General features: G+C 35.9%; 1 protein-coding gene across 1 annotated transcript; it reads right to left on the reverse strand.

Moving 5' to 3' along the window:
- Nucleotides 1–1,873: 1,873 nt before the first annotated feature.
- On the reverse strand, nucleotides 1,874–18,693 carry nf2b (NF2, moesin-ezrin-radixin like (MERLIN) tumor suppressor b). Its single transcript, XM_032576728.1, has 17 exons — nucleotides 18,378–18,693; nucleotides 18,060–18,175; nucleotides 14,147–14,272; nucleotides 13,909–14,031; nucleotides 13,747–13,830; nucleotides 12,186–12,254; nucleotides 12,013–12,095; nucleotides 11,847–11,922; nucleotides 11,626–11,763; nucleotides 10,055–10,129; nucleotides 9,859–9,972; nucleotides 9,019–9,141; nucleotides 8,686–8,903; nucleotides 7,206–7,308; nucleotides 6,193–6,323; nucleotides 5,931–6,105; nucleotides 1,874–5,019 (listed from the first exon to the last, which is right to left on the reverse strand). The coding sequence occupies exons 2-17, from the start codon at nucleotides 18,147–18,149 to the stop codon at nucleotides 4,972–4,974; spliced, it is 1,776 nt and encodes a 591-aa protein (XP_032432619.1). The 5' UTR covers nucleotides 18,150–18,175; nucleotides 18,378–18,693; the 3' UTR covers nucleotides 1,874–4,971.
- Nucleotides 18,694–18,718: the final 25 nt, after the last annotated feature.

Genomic DNA, 18,718 nt, shown 5'->3' on the forward strand with positions numbered 1-18,718 from the left:
AGAAAACAAAAGTGAGTCACCCCGAAGGCAAAACAGAGTAAATCTGCCGTTTGGGAGCTTTAACATTATGAAATGATAAACTGAGCCTCACTCACTAGTGTAACTGTGGCAGGATTTCTGTTGCAGTAATGCAACAACTATCCAGTAGTAAATTGCAAAAGTTTAAACTTTTTTAACATTTTGCAAAGTTAAAACCACAAACTACAGTAGTGCAAATATCTTAGCACACTTGAAATAAGACAAAACTAACTTACAAGTAACTGTTCAACAAGATATATATGAGCTTGTTTTAAGTAAATTATTCCTTAATATTGACAAAAAAGTACTGGTTTCATTGGCAGATTATTTCACGTATAACAAGGGAAAAATGTCTTGTTACAAATTCAATAATCCTTCAATGCAACTGGTACATTTCTATCAATATTAAGGAATTATTGAGCTAATATATGTTGCTGAAAAATTACTTATGAATTTGTTTAGAACAAAGATATTTGCACTACAAACAAGACCAAAAATACTTGGTAAGATTTTATGTTTTTGCCGTGTAGAGCAGCTCTTAACTGTAAAGTGGAGAATAATCCTTGGTTTTCAATACTTTTTTAAAACTAAAAACTAACAAATTTAACATGTATCTTTTTTTTTTGTCCCCTTTACTCCGGCACCCATAAATGAAACCGTGTTCCTTCAAAAGGTCCACCTGTTTCATTTAATCTCAGTATGAATTCAGCTGTTTTGTTAAGGTATCAGAGGAACAAACATGTCACAGATAAACCCGAGACTCGTTCCTATAACTGCAGCAAAACGTGATTCTGTAAAGCATTGCTTTTCAGATTTTTATTTATAACAAATTCCTAAAAATATTTTAGTATTTACTTATACTTCACAATGATGCTCGACTTTGTGTTGATGTACGACATGAAATCTCACAAAAACAGTTTAATGATTTTAACATTACCCTCAGTGTAATGTTATTTCTTCAAGGCGCTATGTTTTAGTTTTATGTCATTCGGTAAAAATCTCCACAATCTGAGTTCTTAACTTGGCTCACACTCTTTCTGAAGACATGGATTCATGTCTTTAGTTGCTCTGGTGCATTTTTTCTTTGTGCCATTTGTACTTTTTCCAAATCGCTGCAGAGGATCCAAACACTTTCTTGTCGGATGTTGGAACGTTTCCCAGAGAGAACTGAGGAAAAATAATCAACTGGTTCATGCTGAAGTTAGTAACTCATGACCTTGAAACGAAATACACAATATGGTGGAGATTTGTGTAATAATGCACCAAGGAATAACAGGAGGAACTAAAACCATGTATTTTTCATTTTGATTTTATGCTGCCTGGGTAAAGCACTGCTCTGTTTCTTATGGTTGTCGTCAAGTTTTATTTTAGAGAAAAACATTTTTCCCCCTAGAAAATATGAAAAAAGGTAAAGATACTTTGGTTTTACAATAACTAGCATGTATGTTGGTATAACCAGTTTTCCCATAAAGTTGATTATTCATTTATAATGAAAAAAGGGAGCAATCACTTTTTCACATAGAGTGAAGTTGGTTTTGAAAGCAGCATTTTGTATTTATTTGGTTTATATATGATAATAACTTTTGTTTGATAACCAGAAACATTTAGATGACACAGAAACTAAAACAGAAGAACTCTGTTTTAGTAAGTCATAGCAATGTATGACTACATTTCAGTCTTTATTTTTTATATTTCAGACTTTGAAATTAATAATGTAGTGACAGGTTAGGATCTCTACATGTTATGTTCTTTAATATATCGCATTTCAATCATACAAATAACAGATAAAATAACTCAGTTCTTAATTTATCTTTTTTTTCCTCAAACCACCAAAATCCAACACTTGAGACTCCCAGGCAGCATTCCTTTTTTTAATGATATTCAAATGCAAAATACAAGAAATGTTTGACAACATTCTGGTGTGACAACAGTGCAGCCTTGATGAAGTCACTCAAGCGGCTTACCGACAAATTAAGTGGGGAGAAATATCCTCTGATCATCAGCAACAACGCCTAATGAGTGCACAACCATGGAGCAAAGCAAAACAGATACAGCCAAGAGTCATTACTGCCATAATGAAATGTCGAAGACAACATGACTTGAGGTTACAAAGTACTGACCTCACATTTTTACCGTTCCAAACCTGTGATTTTATAACACAATACAGAAAAATAAAGCATCAATACAAAACACATTTATCCTTAAACTGTAAACTTCAAGAAATGTGACGGTGCATTCGCAGCCCAGATAAATCTGATAAACCTGGGAGCAGAAGCACATTTGAACAGAATCAATTTACACGGGACCCAGGCTGGCGTTGCTCTCTGGTACGCCGACAGAGACCTCTCATCTGTCACTGTTCACTGCATAAATAAGTCAGACAGGCTGGTCCTAACAAAGAAAGATGCACCAGGTTGTATGTTTTAATGAACCAAAACGTCAAAAAGTTTAGTTTGTTTGTGAGATGCAGTGTGTCCACAGCTGGTAAAAGTCTTTCAAACATGTAAATACTTTAAGACTTTTCACAGCTTAGCAGATTTTACTGTCTACAATTCACCATGTGAACTCTATACTACACCGTTTAACTCGGGGGGGAAACTAATGAGATTCTAACAGCTTTGATTGTCTCCAACATTAATCCTGAGAACTGCATATAAAGAGGAGGAAATGTCATCAGTCTTCTAATCTGTAGATAAGTTAGGATATTAAACCCGGGTCAATGTCACTCAAAGACTTCTGCAGTGTTCATTCTAGGAGTACAACACACTTAGCAACACGTTAGTGTGTGCAGTCATAGCAAAAAGGCAAAGTTCAAAGAATGTCAGCAGTACAAAATAAAACACCATAAGCTCGAAACAATCTAACCTCTGCACTATGGACACAAAAGGGACATGAGTGGCATCAGTGAAGGCGGTTCAGGAGGTAAAACAGCAACATAAATAAAGAATGAAGGCCAAAAACTGAGTTAAACACTATTACACACCGTCACTCCCTTATGATGTGCCTGCAATGACGATGCAAGTTAATAAGGGAACTACTGTAGTGTTTCATGCCACCTTCAATAGCATCTGTATGAACTTATTATTATTCGTTTTTAAATAAGCTTGCAATTCAAAAGCTGTTTGTTCATCTAAAAAATACCTAAATTTTTCAATTTGACTCCAATCTTCCTGTTCAAAGCATTGTGGTGAATACAAGCCATAACATTATGAATAATAATTGATAAACACTTGAAATCATGTGATATCTGTCGAGAAAAACCCCTACATTTTAGGTTTCAGTTGGAGCTTTGTAACATAAACTCATCATGGGGATGAACTACAACTTGAAATTAGACTTTTAATTATCCAATTCTTTTTTTCAGGAGGCTTTGATTATACAGCATATAATGTCAATTATTTTCAAAAATAGAAATTAGATGCACAAGTTTGAGTTTTTCAATGCAAAACAAAATTTGAGGCATAATTCTGGCTTGACATCAAACTATTCTTGGCAGACAGAGCTTAAATAAATTGACTGGTTTCTTGGCCAGATATTAAAGCACAACCCACAAATCTTTTATAGAGTTGACTTTGGGATTTTATTACCACCTTTTGTTGGTTTGGTTTGTTCGGCCACCCAAACTGCTTCCCTCAGATCAAAATAAGTTTGTCTATATTCAGGAATACCTGATAAGTTTTCCTTATCAACAATCATCAACAACAAACTGGAAGAGGCTGCAGCATTGGTGTAAACACAATGAGCTAAAAATGGATGTCGAAAGATTTCTAGAGGAACTTTAATGGCCAGAAAAGGCAAAGTTTGTGCAAAAGACAAAAAATATGCTTGAAGGATTTAGGTGCTTTCTTTTTCTTTTTCAAGTTCCCTTTAAATAATCGAGTATTATGTATGAAACTTAGACAGAGGTGAGTGGTGGAATATTATGATCCAAACGCAAATCAAAACTGGGTTTGAACTGGACACATTGCAAAAACACAAAATCCTGCCAAGTGTTTTTTTCTAGTTCCTAGTGAAAATATCTTAGTACACTTGAAATAATAAAAACTAACTTACAAGTAAACCTTTCGGCAAAAAATCAGAATTTGCTTTAAGTCAATAATTCCTTAATATTGACGAGAAAATAAAACGCTTTGTCCTGTGTTATACGTGAAATAATCTGCCAATGAAACAAGTACTTTTTCATCAATATCAATGAGTTAAAACAAGCTCCTGTATCTTGCTGAAAAGTTACTTCTACGTTAGTTTTGTCTTATTTCAAGTGGATAAAGATATTTGCACTAGAAACTAGACAAAAATACAAGTTTTTATGTTTTTACAAGAACGCTTACAGCTTTAATAAGCTACACTTAAAAGGAAAAATTACATGAATTCTTCCATCTCTGATAAGAGGGGTAGTTAAATATCTAGTCAGAACAGAAAACAGTTAAAATCTAGTTTATGTTTCACTTAATGAGTGTATGTTAGCTTCTACCTGGAACAGTAGACATTACAAACCTACACTTTTAAATTACTCCCTCATCGTAGTGTTCCCCTGATTTCTTAAGGTCGCGCTGTTACGTACCATAAGACCCTCATATTCTGTTTTCCACATTTCCAAAGTACAAACTGATCAACTGACTCGGCCTCAGGAAGATAGTCATAATTTTATGGCTTATCCCTCTGCATTTGATCATCTAAAGCTGTTGCAAAACACTTAAAACTTCCGTCCCACATTCAGGATTAATGACCTTTGTGTCACTATTTTTTGTTGTTGCATGTAACAGAAATTTGAAGTTGCTGCAGCACAGCAAGGAGTGTCTGTTTGCTGAAGGACAGATTCAAAGTCTTTCCAAGGCAAACAGAGCGGTGGCAGGTGTCTGTCTGCTGCTGCTCTCAGTCAGGTACGATATAACACAGAAGAAAGGCAAATTCACAGCTGCAGATGCCCTTTTTTCTCATCTGGAAGCACAGCGATCACACTTCTTCAAAGAAGGCCATCTGAGACATGTAGGCTGAGTTTCGCTGCAAATCAAGACAGAAACACAAACAATCTGTGAGAAAAACTAAGAAAAACAAAACAGCTGTGTGAAAACATTCATTCAGGAGGTTTTTATTATATGTAAATATATTGTTTTAAGTTTAAATCTTAAGGTTTTTAATAACCTAAAAGCATATTTACAATATGCATCTGCAGCTGAAAAGGAAACTTCCTCATACTGTAAAGGTTGATTCCTACTAATAACAAAACATGTTTTAATGTAACTTAGAACTAGTTTTCCTTAGATTGAACCTCTTAGTGCCATTTTTATTTGCCTTTTACACCATAGATGTTGTGTATGTTAAACTATAAGGCACAGTCATTTAAAATAAAATATTGTTTAAAAGAGATTTTGAAGTAAAATCTCTTTTAGCCTTCTGCTGGTCATGAGAAACCCTTTAATTTTTTTTTTGCATTCATTCAATTAATAGAAAACTGAGTTTATACATGTATGGCGTAAAAATGTAATGTTTTTTCCAGAAAAATTATATTTTCCTGACTGTGTAGGAACTCTGGCTATGTTCTCTATAATCATAGAGATTCATTAAAAAACAGCTTACAATAGGAGTATACCGACTGCAGTTTTCTGAATGATAGCCGATTACCGATCTTCAAAATGCCTGACCTAACGATTCCAATTTTGATTGATACCAATATGTTTTGTCTGAAATGTTGCTAAATATAGCAAAAATAAATATGATTGGCTTCACATGCAAGTATCGACCGATCACCGATGTCCCAAAATTAAGAAAATCTGCGGAGATTTATCGGCGCACCGCTATTTTAGAAAATAGCAAGACAGGAAAAACATTTGATAGTTTATTTTGCTCATTTACTTTCCTAAAGATTCCAACAGTGAAATCCTCCACGACACCGATAATCAGAGTAAACTCACGTTGCTGTGAGGTAAGTATGCAGGTTCGGGGACGTAACCTCTGGCCTCTCCGGGGAGGCTGTACATGCTGGCCTGCTGCTGCTGCTGCTGCTCCTCCAGCTTCAGAGACTCAATCTCCGACTTCAGCTCCTTCAGCTGGTCCTGCAGGTGTTTGCTCTTCTCCATGTACTCCAGCCTGTGTGAACGCGCAGCAGCATCAGCAAACAGAGCCGAGTCGTCTCCTAAATAACAGGTGAAGCGTGTGTTTGGCTCGCCGCCTCACCGCTCTCTCTCGATCTCCATGGACAGCCTCTTCATGTCTGAGTCCTTGAAGTCGAGGCGTGACGACGCTGAATCATAGCTGAAGTCGGCTGCTTCGGGAGGAGCAGGCGGAGCAGAGTACGCAGCTATGAGCTGAAGGACACAAACACATGTCAACATACTTTCTTAATGTGAAAACTATCATGCTAGCATATGCTACATTTATCCTGAATGCAAATGAAAACAGTTCTCTTATTCCTGCGCTACAGCTCAAAGTCCGACTGAATGCAAACTATTTATTACAATATTTTTTCTCAAAACATTGATTTATTTCTTCTCATTCTTTCTCTGTTTTTTTTTCTGTGTTTTTTTGTCTAGTTTTTAGTGCAAATATCTTATTACACTTGAAATAAGAAAAACAAACTTACAAGTAAGTTTTCAGCAAGATACAGGAGCTTGTTTTAAGTAAATTATTCCTTAGTATTGATGGAAAATTACTAGATCCACTGGCAGATAAACTCACTTATAACAAGACATTTTTCCCATGTAATAATTTGCCAATGGATGTAGTAATTTTTCATCAATGTTAAGAAATTATTTACTTAAAATAATCTCTTATATCTTGCTGAAAAGTTACTTCTCAGTTAATTTTGTCTAACTTCAAGTGGACAAATATATTTTGCACTAGAAACTAGACAAAAATACTTGATAAGATTTTGTGTTTTTGTAAAAACCCTATTTGTTTAAGTTTAAGTATTAATAGTCTTTACACACAATTTATTTTTTCCTCCCTCTTTCTGTCATTTTTTAAAATCCCTGCGTCAGCTTTGATGAGTCAGACTGTCTTCATTTTATAATTTCATAAATAGCCACAAAAACAGAACAGCTAATCAAAGGCATCAGCTACTAAAAGAAGTGCACTCTGATATCTCAGAAAAGCTAAGTAATAACCTTCAAAAGAAAACAAAAGAACATCAACAAAGAAGAGAGAATTAATGTGAAAACGGCATAAAAAGTGCATCATTAGCGCAGCACAGGGTATGTTGTCTTGGTGATCTCCAGGAGCTTCTGCTTGGCTCTTCGCTCAGCATCCTTTGCTTCTGTCAGGTCCTGCTTTAGGTGATCTGCTTCTTTCAGCCTGGAAACAGACGATTGCTTTGTTAAGCACCGACAGATCACTAAATCCGCTCAGCTAATCTTTTTGGTTCCCCTCGTAAAAATAAAAAACTTAAAATAAAATCCAGATTAATTCCAGTATAATGGTTTATTAATTTTAGTGTTAGCTTGAATATATTTATTAAGTAGGAAAAAATTAAGTTGCCTCTACTGCCACCTTCTTCGAATCTAACAAAATGGCTGTCAAACGTTTGTGCGGCAAAGATTTTTGTTTGTGCCGCGATCACTTTAAGGATATTAATAAAGAAATTTGAAGAGATGATCATCAATGTCTTGAAAGGAGAAGCAGCACAAACTAAATGTTTTGCTGCACACATGTAGTTGAGATGATTGAGACCAAATTTGTCTGATTTTGTAAATGTGAGCTGGTCGACCTCTGATGACCTCTGGAAACTTTTGCAATGATATCTTTAAAAATGATGGCGACACACATTAACATTTTTACTGCACAAACCAGCACAAAAATTTGATACCAATTTTGTTTGATCTGAGTAATGTCTGGTTGACCTTTAGACCTAAAATTTTTTATTAATATCTTGAAAATAAAAGCAGCACAAATTAACATTTTTGCTGCACTAACCAGCACAAACATAGCACAAATATTTGATACTAAAATGCAGCACAAATAAAAAAAATATTGTTGCACAAATGCAGCACAAATGGAGAATTTCTCTCATGAGTTGTTAAGTTAATTTATCTAAAATCCTGGAAAACAAAATCTGATTTCACTCAAAATAATAATAATAGTATAAAAAAACATGTACATAATGCTATAAAACTAAATATTTGTAGTTTTGTGTCTAAAATTGCAGATTTAATAAAACATTAACACAAATGCGGTGCGGTTAGTTTTCAGTTCGGTTAGTTTGTGACACATCATGGATTATTAAAGCAGCTACTGATCAAGATCTTAAGAACTTTGTGGAGTTATTGTCTGTACAAAATTCATCCAGACAATTCATAGTATCTCTTAAATCTGCCGTAGATTACTTTTTAGGAAATAAAACAGTTTGTGGTGCATAGATTCGCTACAATCTGTGTTAAAAGATGTTATTTTCCCCAGAAATATAAACAAAGCACAACAACAGGCTTCAACAAGCTTATTCATTTAAAACTAAAGCTTATAAAGAGACACCAGGAGCTAATATCTGTGATTAGGCTTTAATTAGGACAGTTTCGTTCATGATTTGTTAAGGTAATTTATCCTGCCACTTCATCTTTTGTAAATAAATAGATACAAGCATGTAATAAATGGTACATGTGCAGAAAAGCCATGAAGAAAGCAGTAATTAATTACAGCAAAACACTCAGAGTAGCAATAGTAAAGATAATTTCACACCTCCTCTCAGACTGCTCCACCAGCTTTACAGCCAGCTGCTCCGCCTCCCTCATCTTCTGCTCCATCAGGCGTTTCTCCTCCTTGGTCTTCATGGCTGTGACCTCTAACCTCTGTCGCTCCTGCTCAGCCTCTGCAGCTTTGTGAGCCAGAAGCTTAGCCTCCTCCTCAGCGATCTGGGCCTTTTCTGCCAGCAGGTCTGCCGTCTCCTCAGACCGCAGCTGGATTGGGACGAACAAATGAAGACAGGAAATATTAATCATGATTCAGGAATGTGATTTTTAACCATTGGGCTCGTTCACGCATAGTTTGAGTCTGAAACATTGGCGATCTCACCAGCGCCTCGTTAGCGAGCCGCGCCTCGTCCTGCAGCTGGAAAAGTCTTCGCTCCATCTCCTCTTTCGCCCGCTCTGCATCCTCTCTCATCTGCTTTTCCCGAGCCAGGATCTGACGCTCCATCTAGATGAAGGAGAGAAATGAAAGACTCAGAATTAAAAACAACCGAACGCAGTGGACTGTCACATTTTGAACATTTTTCAAGTCAAAATCCAGTGCTGATCCTGGACTCAAATCACAGATTTACTCACTGATTTGAGTAAATCAGTGCAAACCAGTGATTTGGACCATTTTTTAATTATAAACACAAACATTTACAGTGAATTTAGAGGAGATATTTCTGTTGATATAAGTTTTTAATACAAAACCGACAAAATCCACATGAGAGAGAGAAAGCAAGAGGAAGAGAATAAAAAATATAGCAACAGAAAAAGGGATTAAAGGAAAGAACAACAAATAAAAGAAGGTGGAGAGGAAAAACTAAAGAATTTATTAAGGAAAGAATGAACCAAGCAAGGAAGAGGAGACTAAGAAAGGAGGAAGCAAAGGAGGAAAGAAAGAAGGAAGGAAAGAAGTGAGCATTAAAATAAAGGTAAACATAAGAGAAAATTACAGGAAGGAAGAAAGGAAGGGTAGTGCTGAGGAAAAGACAGCAGGAATGACAAGAACAAGGAAGGAAAGGAGGAAGAAAGGAACAAATTAAGGAAAAGCAGAAAGACGGACAAGCAAATAGAGAAAAAAAAGCAAGAATAAAATCTGGAATCACACATTTCTTTTCCTATTCCTCCATCCAGACGTTTAAAAATGTGTAAATTAAAATCCGTATTTTTCCACACCAACCTTCTTGCGGGCCTTCTCCTCTTTGGCCTGAGCCTTCATCTGCTGCACTTCGATGGAGTCCACCTTCCTCCTCCTCATGAACAGATCGTGGTTCCCGATGCACAGCTGCAGGATCTGAAACACAAAGAAAGCAGCAAGATCATTCACTGCCAACACAGATAAATGATTTAGCTAAAAACAATTTTTTTAAAACTACCAGCTTGTTGACACGCAGCTGAGATGAGTAGAACTTGAAGACATCTTTCTTCTTATCTAGAGGTTTAATTGTGAACTGCAAGAAGGGAGGCTCGGTTATTTTTCTTAGTAGGAACAAAAACTCTCCTAGCGTAATCCTAGCTTCTGAAGTAAAAACTCAGAATTTGATTTTTACTGATGTATGCTTAAATAATATCTCAATCAATTCAATGAAAGCAGTTTTCAACGGAAGAGGAGCAGGGCCACAAGAAAACTAATTCAGAATTTATTTCTTAGAATTCTCTTTTCATTTTCAGAATTCACCAGAATTATTCTGACTTTAGTCTTCGAAAGTCTGAGAAACTGTCTGAAAAACAAAAAGGTTCAAATTCTGAGAATAAAGTCAAAATCCGAATGGTGCGTTCTCACCGCTGTTTCTGAGCGTCAGGCGTGTCTGGTTTACATTCAAAGTCCATGTGGAGGCGCGTCGAGGGCCGATGCGGCGCGTTTCGATCAACTGCCGCGAGTTGAACCGATTGGAGCTTTTTGAGCATTTTAAGGGTCCAAAATGTCCAAAGGAAAACAACAGCAAGAGCCGAAGCGCCCTTGACTCGCCCTTGACGCGCCCTTGACACGTCCTTGACTCGCCCTTGACACGTCCTTGACGCGCCCTTGACTCGCCCTTGACACGTCCTTGACTCGTCCTTGACGCGCCCTTGACTCGCATCCACATAAACTTTGAATGTAAACCAGACGTGAGAAACGCTACGAGTAGAGTGAAATGTCAGACGTCTGCATTCAAAGTGCATTGAACGCATTTCTGACGCATGTAACGCTTTTGTGTGAACGCACCATAAGAAATAAATTCAGAATTTAAAAAAAAAAAAGTCTAAATTCTCAGAAATGTGACTTTTGACCTCATCAGACTAAAGCCAGAAATCCTGTATTTTTCCCCTGGCTATAATCTTTTTTTATGTAATTTTCTCTTGCGTCCTGCCAAATTACATTAATGTAATGATGTTCAGTTTTATTTAACTTTAACAAGGACTTATCGATTGCACAGCCAGCTATTTATTCATATTTTAGAGGTTTATTAGTGAGTTTCATCAATACATTTTACCACAACCGGCCCTTTAAGAACATTCATAACCTTGAAATGGCCCAAAAAAAAGTCATTTTGACATCCCTGTTCTAGCGGAACGACTCTAATCAAACACCCTGAGCTGCAATGGAGTGGTTTAGATTGAAGCATTTTCATTTTTTACAAAGTCCTAGTCAAAGCCTCGCCTGAGATCTAATTAAGAATCCATAGTAAATCTTCAGAGTTAGTGTTCACAGATGATCTCTATCCAATCTAGCAAAATTTGAGGTATTTTGCAAAGAAAAATGGGCAAACAACCAACTATATAGTTTTGAAAGGTTGTGCAGCTTTAATCGCAACAAAATATTTGAAAACAAATTAAAAATGACTTTTTGTTTTCCTACCACTGCAGTTGAGCACCATGTTGTGGTAGTAATGTGACAAAATTTATTAAAAGTGTCAAAGTTATTTCTTTAAACCTATAAAACCTGATTAAAACTGTCTGGACTCACCTCCTTCTCGCTGTAGGAGATATTCCGGATCCCGCTCCAGGGGAAAGACTTGTTTGGGTTCAGTTTGTTGTTGGGGTTGTAGATATGGAGACCCTGAGCGTCCACACCCAGTAAAAGGTCTGTGTCTCTCTTATTTTGCTGTACATTAAACAATATTAAAGGTAAGTACTTTTCATAGCGCTGTGGACCGTTTTAATAGTGCTACAGTCATCAACACTCACAGTAATGGCATAGTAGCTAACACCGTACATTTCGAGGTCTTGGGCGATCTTCAGGTATTCCATCTCTGCTTCGTCTCTGAGCAGAAAGAAGAATATCACTCAGGCAATGAAATTAAAACCCAAACTTTTAGTAAATTGTTGTTAATCTAAAGGAAGTCAGCAGTACCTGGCGATGCCTCTGTGTTCGGCGTACCAAGCTGTGATCTTCTCCTCCCACATGTCCGCAGTCATTTGGTACTGCATCAGAACCTGAGACGTTCCCATGAAAAACAATCAGGAATATAACAAATTAACCTGCTTTCACTGACTTTTGGACGTAGCTTAGCTTAGCATGCTTACCCTTTTTGGCAACAGTTCATCTTGTGCAAGAAATCCCGGCTTGTGAAAGTTTGGATCATAGTCCCCGTACTGGGATGGACATTAAGAAATAAGAAAAAAAAGCATTAATGTGGCTTTTAGCCATATTACTATATCTAAATTAAAACAGAATATACTTATCTGTTTATTTAGGTTAGACCAGGGGTATCAAACTCATTTTTATTTTGGGCCATATCAAAAATCTGAATGTTCTTTAAAGGCCGGTTGTGCCAAAATGTATTGATAAAACCAATTAAAACTGTGAAACTATCAATAAATAGCTATTTTTCTGCAATCAAAATTGTAGATTTTGTGGTGCCAATTAAGAAATGTATGAATGATGTTAAAGTGCCTTTTAATTAATCGCTGTATCGGTCACGGACTATAACTTGATAACAAGTGAGACTGCAGCAGAAGTCACTAAACACAACGTTTTTGACCAATTTTGATAAGATTTGCAGTAAAATCAGAAAAAAATATGGAGATTTGTTGATTTTGTGTGAATTTTACAGATTTGTGAAAAACTGGAAGGACTTATTGATGTACTGTGGAGTCTAGAGGGCCACATAAAAAGCTACGGCGGGCCAGATTTGGCCCCCAGGCCTTAAGTTTGACACATGTGGGTTAGCCGTTTATACCATTTATTCAATAATTTTTGACCTTTTAATAATTCCAGGATGTAATGATGATACAAAAACAACTTAAAATCATTTTTAAAACAAGAACTGATTAAACTGATTTAAATTTCCTGTGTAGTTTCTTCTAATCCACGTATACAGTCCAAATTATTTATACTTACTTTAATAATATCCTATAAGTTGCACCTTAATCTTATGCTTTGCTTTTTGTACCCATCAACAAGCTTCTTCTCTAACAATTAAACAGACGCTTATTTGTAATTGCAGAAAAATGCTGCATTATTTAGCTGCAAAGAAAACATAAATGTTGTCAAGCATGCAGCTGGGTTTTTTTGTTTTATTTTTGTTTTTAGATTTGATTCTTTATCAGCAAAACTTAAGCTTCAGTAAATGGACATAGACAGGATCTGCACAAAGAGAAGCAATTTACTAATTCACAACTCCAGCTCCTGGTTTCAAAGAATGTTGGCAATAAAAACATTTCTGCAGTGTAAAAAGACTTCATCACAATATAAACAATATATAATATTTATTTCTCTGCCCTTTCGATTCTGTGAAAAAGTGACCACAGCGCTGACATTGCCTTAGTTAATCTCACCCATACTGACGATGTGCTTAAAAGCTAAATCTTAAAAAAACACTTTATATAAAATCTACCAATTTGGTGGGAATTTGTGTGTTACAAATGAAACTTGCTAAAGAATATTATTCACCCAATAAGTTGGAGTATTTATATACCTTTAAGCTTTTGTTTATATATAATTTTTAACCTTAGTAGATAAGATGCAACATTCAAAAAACTTTTAATTTGCTAACTGATCATCAGCGTAGCGCCTTTATGGTTTATGTCTCAAAATATCTGAAATTTAAAAAATAATGCCTGTAGCTTTGCATTGTCCTCCTACCTTTGCCTGGACAGCATAAGAGGCCAAAAGCACTGAAGCTTCAGGGGAACAGAATATCTCTTCATCTAGTATTTGTTTTTTCACCTGAAAATAAGAGTTTCACACCAAGTTTATGGCAGCTTGCACAAAAATACACAAAATGCATTATATTTTTGTTGCTACCTGTAGGAAAAATAGGTGCTGGGTGATTTCTTGGACCAGTTCTTCCTCAACTTTCTCAGGGAAGAATTTCGCTAGAAAGTGAAACGTTATGGGGGAATCCTTGGGAACCTCCTGATCCAGAACCTTGTTGGGAAAAAAGACATTAAGAGGAAAAAATGTAACAACACTGGGCTCAAATAATCAATCAATAATTTTCATTAGAAGTAGCAGCTACTGTCGGATGAAGTGCTTCACTCACCCGTTTCTCCTGTTTAAGCCAGGCGTAGGTGTCCTTCACCGTGTATCTGAGTCCAAAGAACCAGGTCTCCCTCAAACCGACGGTGCGACACACCAGGTCAAACAAATCTTTACCTTTCCATTTGACCTGAGACAAACAGAGCCACGTTAAAACCGTTTTCCTGCAGTTGCTTTTCTGAGGTTTTCAAGTGGCACTTCTGCCCCCTGCAGGAACCTTTAGGTATAACACTTGAATTTATATTAAAAGTTTTTCTTGTTTCTGCTTTTAACAAAATATTTATAGCAGGATTCCAAAAAAGTATAATAATAAGTGGAATCGTCACTTAAACAGATAAATACTTGGGAGTTAAGATACCAAGCACATTTGACTTTAAATATCAACCATCTCAGTTAAAAAATATGAATTTATTGCCTATTTGCTTTAAAAAAAAAAAATACATAAAATAAAGATCTATAATTAATTAATTGCATTTGAATCAAATGATAAAACAAGTTATTCAAAAATGCTTTTGGCTGCTAAATTATTGACTAAATAGACATATGAGCTCAACAACAAAGATATTTATTGTCTTCGTCATTTAGGTTATTCACCCAACAAGTTTCTGCGAAGTCCATTCAGCTTTCATGTTTCAAGAACCACCTAATCATTCTTGTCTTCTTAAGAAATGTGGCCAGTATATTAGCATTTGTTTACAGACGTACCAGAAACACAAGACGAAGGTGCCGGCTTACATAACCTTTGTGTGTAAAAAAAATGCAATAAACTGCATTAAAAAAGTTTAACACGTTAAATTAAATTAAATTGATCAAAATTAAAGGGTTAAAGTCACGACAGTAAAAAAAAGAAAGTGAAATGAATTTGTTTAAGTTTCAGTTTTATTAACATTCACAAAAATATGAATCTTTGACCTTGTCTCTGGTCTTTTTGCTTAAATAAATCTCTTCTTTAACTATTTCCAATTATTCTTACATTCCTAAGTGATTGTTGTATTTTTATTATTTTATATATTTGTTTCGCACATTTTTAAGGTGATGGAGGTGTGTAGCCAATCACACGTTTTCAAGTAGCTGCATAAAGGTGAGTCGCTACCTGTGGAGCGCTTTGGCTCTGATGGAGAACATCGCCAATGGAGGGATTCAAAGCGATTGATCGTATTGATCTGCTGGGAAATGTTGATGATGGTTTATTAGTGTTTAGATTAATCCGGACTCTGATTATCCTGGAGCTCTGAGCAGAACTTATAGAAAGAGCCGTGCGGTACCGGTACCGGTCTGCAGTACCGGTACCGGTCTGCAGTCATCCTTCAGTGGAGCCGCCAGCTTTGTGAATGAGCCTTTCTGGACAGAAAGCACCTCTATTCTGTAAATGTACAACTTATGCACATGATTCCACTATTTATAATAAATGTCCAGTTTCCCCACTCAAATGACTCTGTGGGGCTTTAAATCCCGGCTGAACGCTCTGCTGTTCAAACAGGCATTTGCACGATCTCTTTAATTTCTTTTTTTTATATTATTTGGATTTTTTTCTTTATTTAAAATGTATTATTTTATTTTTGTTAGGTTACCTTATGTTCCCTGAAAGCACCCTTTAAATAATATGTATAATTATTATTATTATAAATACTTATACTGCTACAAACAAGGATGTTGCCATGGTTATTGCTTCACAGACTTCCAGGTATTTATACTAATTTATTTATGTATTTATGGAGGCGACAGGGCGGACCAACAGCTGCGCCCTATTTTCTGCAAATTTGGATAAAGGATAAAGGAAAGGTGCGCGGCCACATGCGTGCGCACGGATCTATACATCCGAATTATTTTGTGCGTCGCACTTTTCTGTACGCCAAGTTTTAGTGTGAAAACTGCGCACTCTTTTATGCAAGAGGCCCCTGGTCCAGATGAGTGACTTCTTCCTCTGTCAGGCAGAAAACTTATTGTCTGATTTGCTTTAAGCATAGACACCGCAATCTAGTTTACTGCACATCCGTTTGCAGTAGTAGGTGGCATTTCTTCCTTGGACTAACCATTAGCAGAAAAATATTTCTTATTTATGACTAATCAAATGTTACGTTGTCCTGAACTTGTAAATAATAACCTAACATGAAGTGGCATTTTTATAATCTACATCTTAGAGTTCAACTTAAAATATGATGGATAAATAAAAACTAACAGAATATTTTTTCAAGTGATGAAGCAGCAGAAAAACAGTGGATGATGTTTTATTCCCTTCTTTCTTTCCAAACAGCAGACAGATGTTTGTATCTTCCAGCCAGATGCAGTTCATTGTCAGACTGTGAACTTCCATCTTTAATTGATCACAAAACAAGATGAGTCAGAAGAAGTCTGCAAAAACAATTTGACTAATACACTTCCAAGAAGATTATAAGTCATGTTTCAGGAGGTATGCTTCATTTTTTATTGCAACAAGATTGCTCGTCTCTTTTCAATTTTGTTTTTAAGTGGATACTTCTGTGCTCATGACCGACACTGTGCAGTGCAAAAGGATTAATGCTAACCTTTTCTTAGAACCACAAACCTGAATGTATTATATTGAGACTTGAGGAAGGAAGCAGCAAACATGGAAAAAGAAATCCTAACCGCAAATTAGATCCAAAACAGATGAAATTAGTGCTATTGTGAAAAGAAAATTGGGGAAAAATTGCTCTCTAATTATGAAAAAAGAGATTGCTCAATAAAACATTCCTCGGGGGAGAGAGGACATATATGTGCTACAGTTGTCTGATCAAAAATAAATCAAATTAAACAATGTATAACTTTCCTTCCTATTTATTTTTGTGCTATTTTGTATTAGTCTATAACATCAGTCTGAAACCTGGACCTCTTTAGATCCAAAAATACTGAAGAATTGAGCAACATTTTAAGGTTTTGACGATGTTTTTACAATTACATTAAAGGTGACAAACATTTTGATTTTAAAAGACCTTATTCTTTGTCAATAGGCTTCAAAGTGCTTGCTTTTATTGACATCATTTTTTCAACTGACTATTCCATTGAAGAATATGTATTAAACCTAAAACCAGCATTAAAAGGTGTTCTTTAATTTAAAAATGTAAATAAATATAGTAGGTTTTATAAAAAAACATTTTGGAGCGTCATGTTAAACAAAATGTGTCCAGATAAACAAACCTTGCTTAGCTGGACCAAGAAGAAATTGTGAAAACACTTCTACATCAATCAATAAATCCATCAAGTTTATTTAGCAGGTCATAGTGTTTTTTTATGAAATCATAAAGACATCATAAATACAGTCACCAGTTGTGAACCCAGTAACAGACATTATGTTTAAATTTGTGCCAACATTAAAATCATCAATACACATAAAATAATTTGGTCAATTTTCCATTCATTATGGCTCAAAAGTAACTCAAAGCAGGTGGGCTTTAGTCTTGATTTACAGGAACTCAGTGTTTCGGCTGTTTAGCAGTTTTCTGGAAGTTTGTCCCAGATTTGTGGTGCATAGAAGCTGAATGCGGCTTCTTTTTAGGTAGACCTGTGAAGACACTGTGCCAGTTATCAATGCAACAACAGATGAACATATGAATGAGTTTCTCTCTTTTTGGTACATTAATCTTGGAAATGTAAGTCAGGTGACAGAAGGCTGACTTTGTAACTGTCTTTATGTGTTTTTGACAGATTTCGGGCCTGATCACTAGTTTTACTTGTAATAATTGAAGATGTGTGCCGACTAGATCACTCCTCTTTAGGTCCAAAGATAATTTCTGTTTTGTTTCTGTTCAGCTGGATAAAGTTATTAGATTATATATACAACATTTTCATCCTATACGAATGTTTTTGTTTCTCGTCTTTCTTTAATTTGCTGCTTTTGTGTGGGGTGTACAATTAAACATAAAGACAGACAAAAAGAAGTCGTAGAAAGAAATCCTAACCTCACAGCTGAACTCCATCTCTGCATCCATAGTGACGACTTTAACTTTGAAAGTCTTGGGTTGTTTCTTCTTCAGTCCAAGTATCGACATTTTGATAGCGTTTCCAGATTGGAGAACTGTGGAAATAATGAGATGCATTTAAGGAAGCATAAGTAAATCACACCTCGATACAGTGTAAAAGCACATCTAAAACAATTCATATCAATAACCCACATAATACGCCTCGAAAACTAATATTTTCTGTCGATTTCACACAGAAGGAGAGCTACTTTGAGTTGAAAATATAAGGCATTAAACGTATAGATGAGGCCTAATTACCAGGGAGCAGAGTTAAACTTGAACCCGTCCAGCAAGGCTGAGGGGAGGATGGGCTTTTGTGTTTGTGTTGGAGCGACCAGTGCTAAGCTAACTTTCCTCACTAAAACTGCTACTTTTTCTCACAGTTAAGACACAAACATCGTCCATAACAAGTTATAAAAACAGCGAAACTTTTGCGAAACCTCCATAGTGGACATGTATCTGATATATTTGTTCCTAAAGTTAGAAAAAAAACTTGCTAAAGCTGTCGGGTGCTACGTGTTTAGCTTGTTAGCAGACTGTTCAAAATCATAAGGAGTTTCCAGAAGATTTTTGTTTTGACTCCCAGTCGCTCTACAGGT

This window comes from Xiphophorus hellerii, chromosome 11 (genome assembly GCF_003331165.1).
Source record: "Xiphophorus hellerii strain 12219 chromosome 11, Xiphophorus_hellerii-4.1, whole genome shotgun sequence".
Classification (NCBI taxonomy): Eukaryota; Metazoa; Chordata; class Actinopteri; order Cyprinodontiformes; family Poeciliidae; genus Xiphophorus; species Xiphophorus hellerii.

Bases quoted from the DNA above. Each gene is read 5' to 3' on its own strand.
- nf2b (XM_032576728.1), bottom strand. From the start codon at position 18,149: ATGTCGATACTTGGACTGAAGAAGAAACAACCCAAGACTTTCAAAGTT. The intron at 9,973-10,054 runs GTAGTTTTAAAA...TTTGTGTTTCAG, and splicing joins AGCTGCGTGTCAACAAGCTG to ATCCTGCAGCTGTGCATCGG. The intron at 6,324-7,205 runs GTGCTGCGCTAA...TGTGTCCTTCAG, and splicing joins TCACCAAGACAACATACCCT to CTCATAGCTGCGTACTCTGC.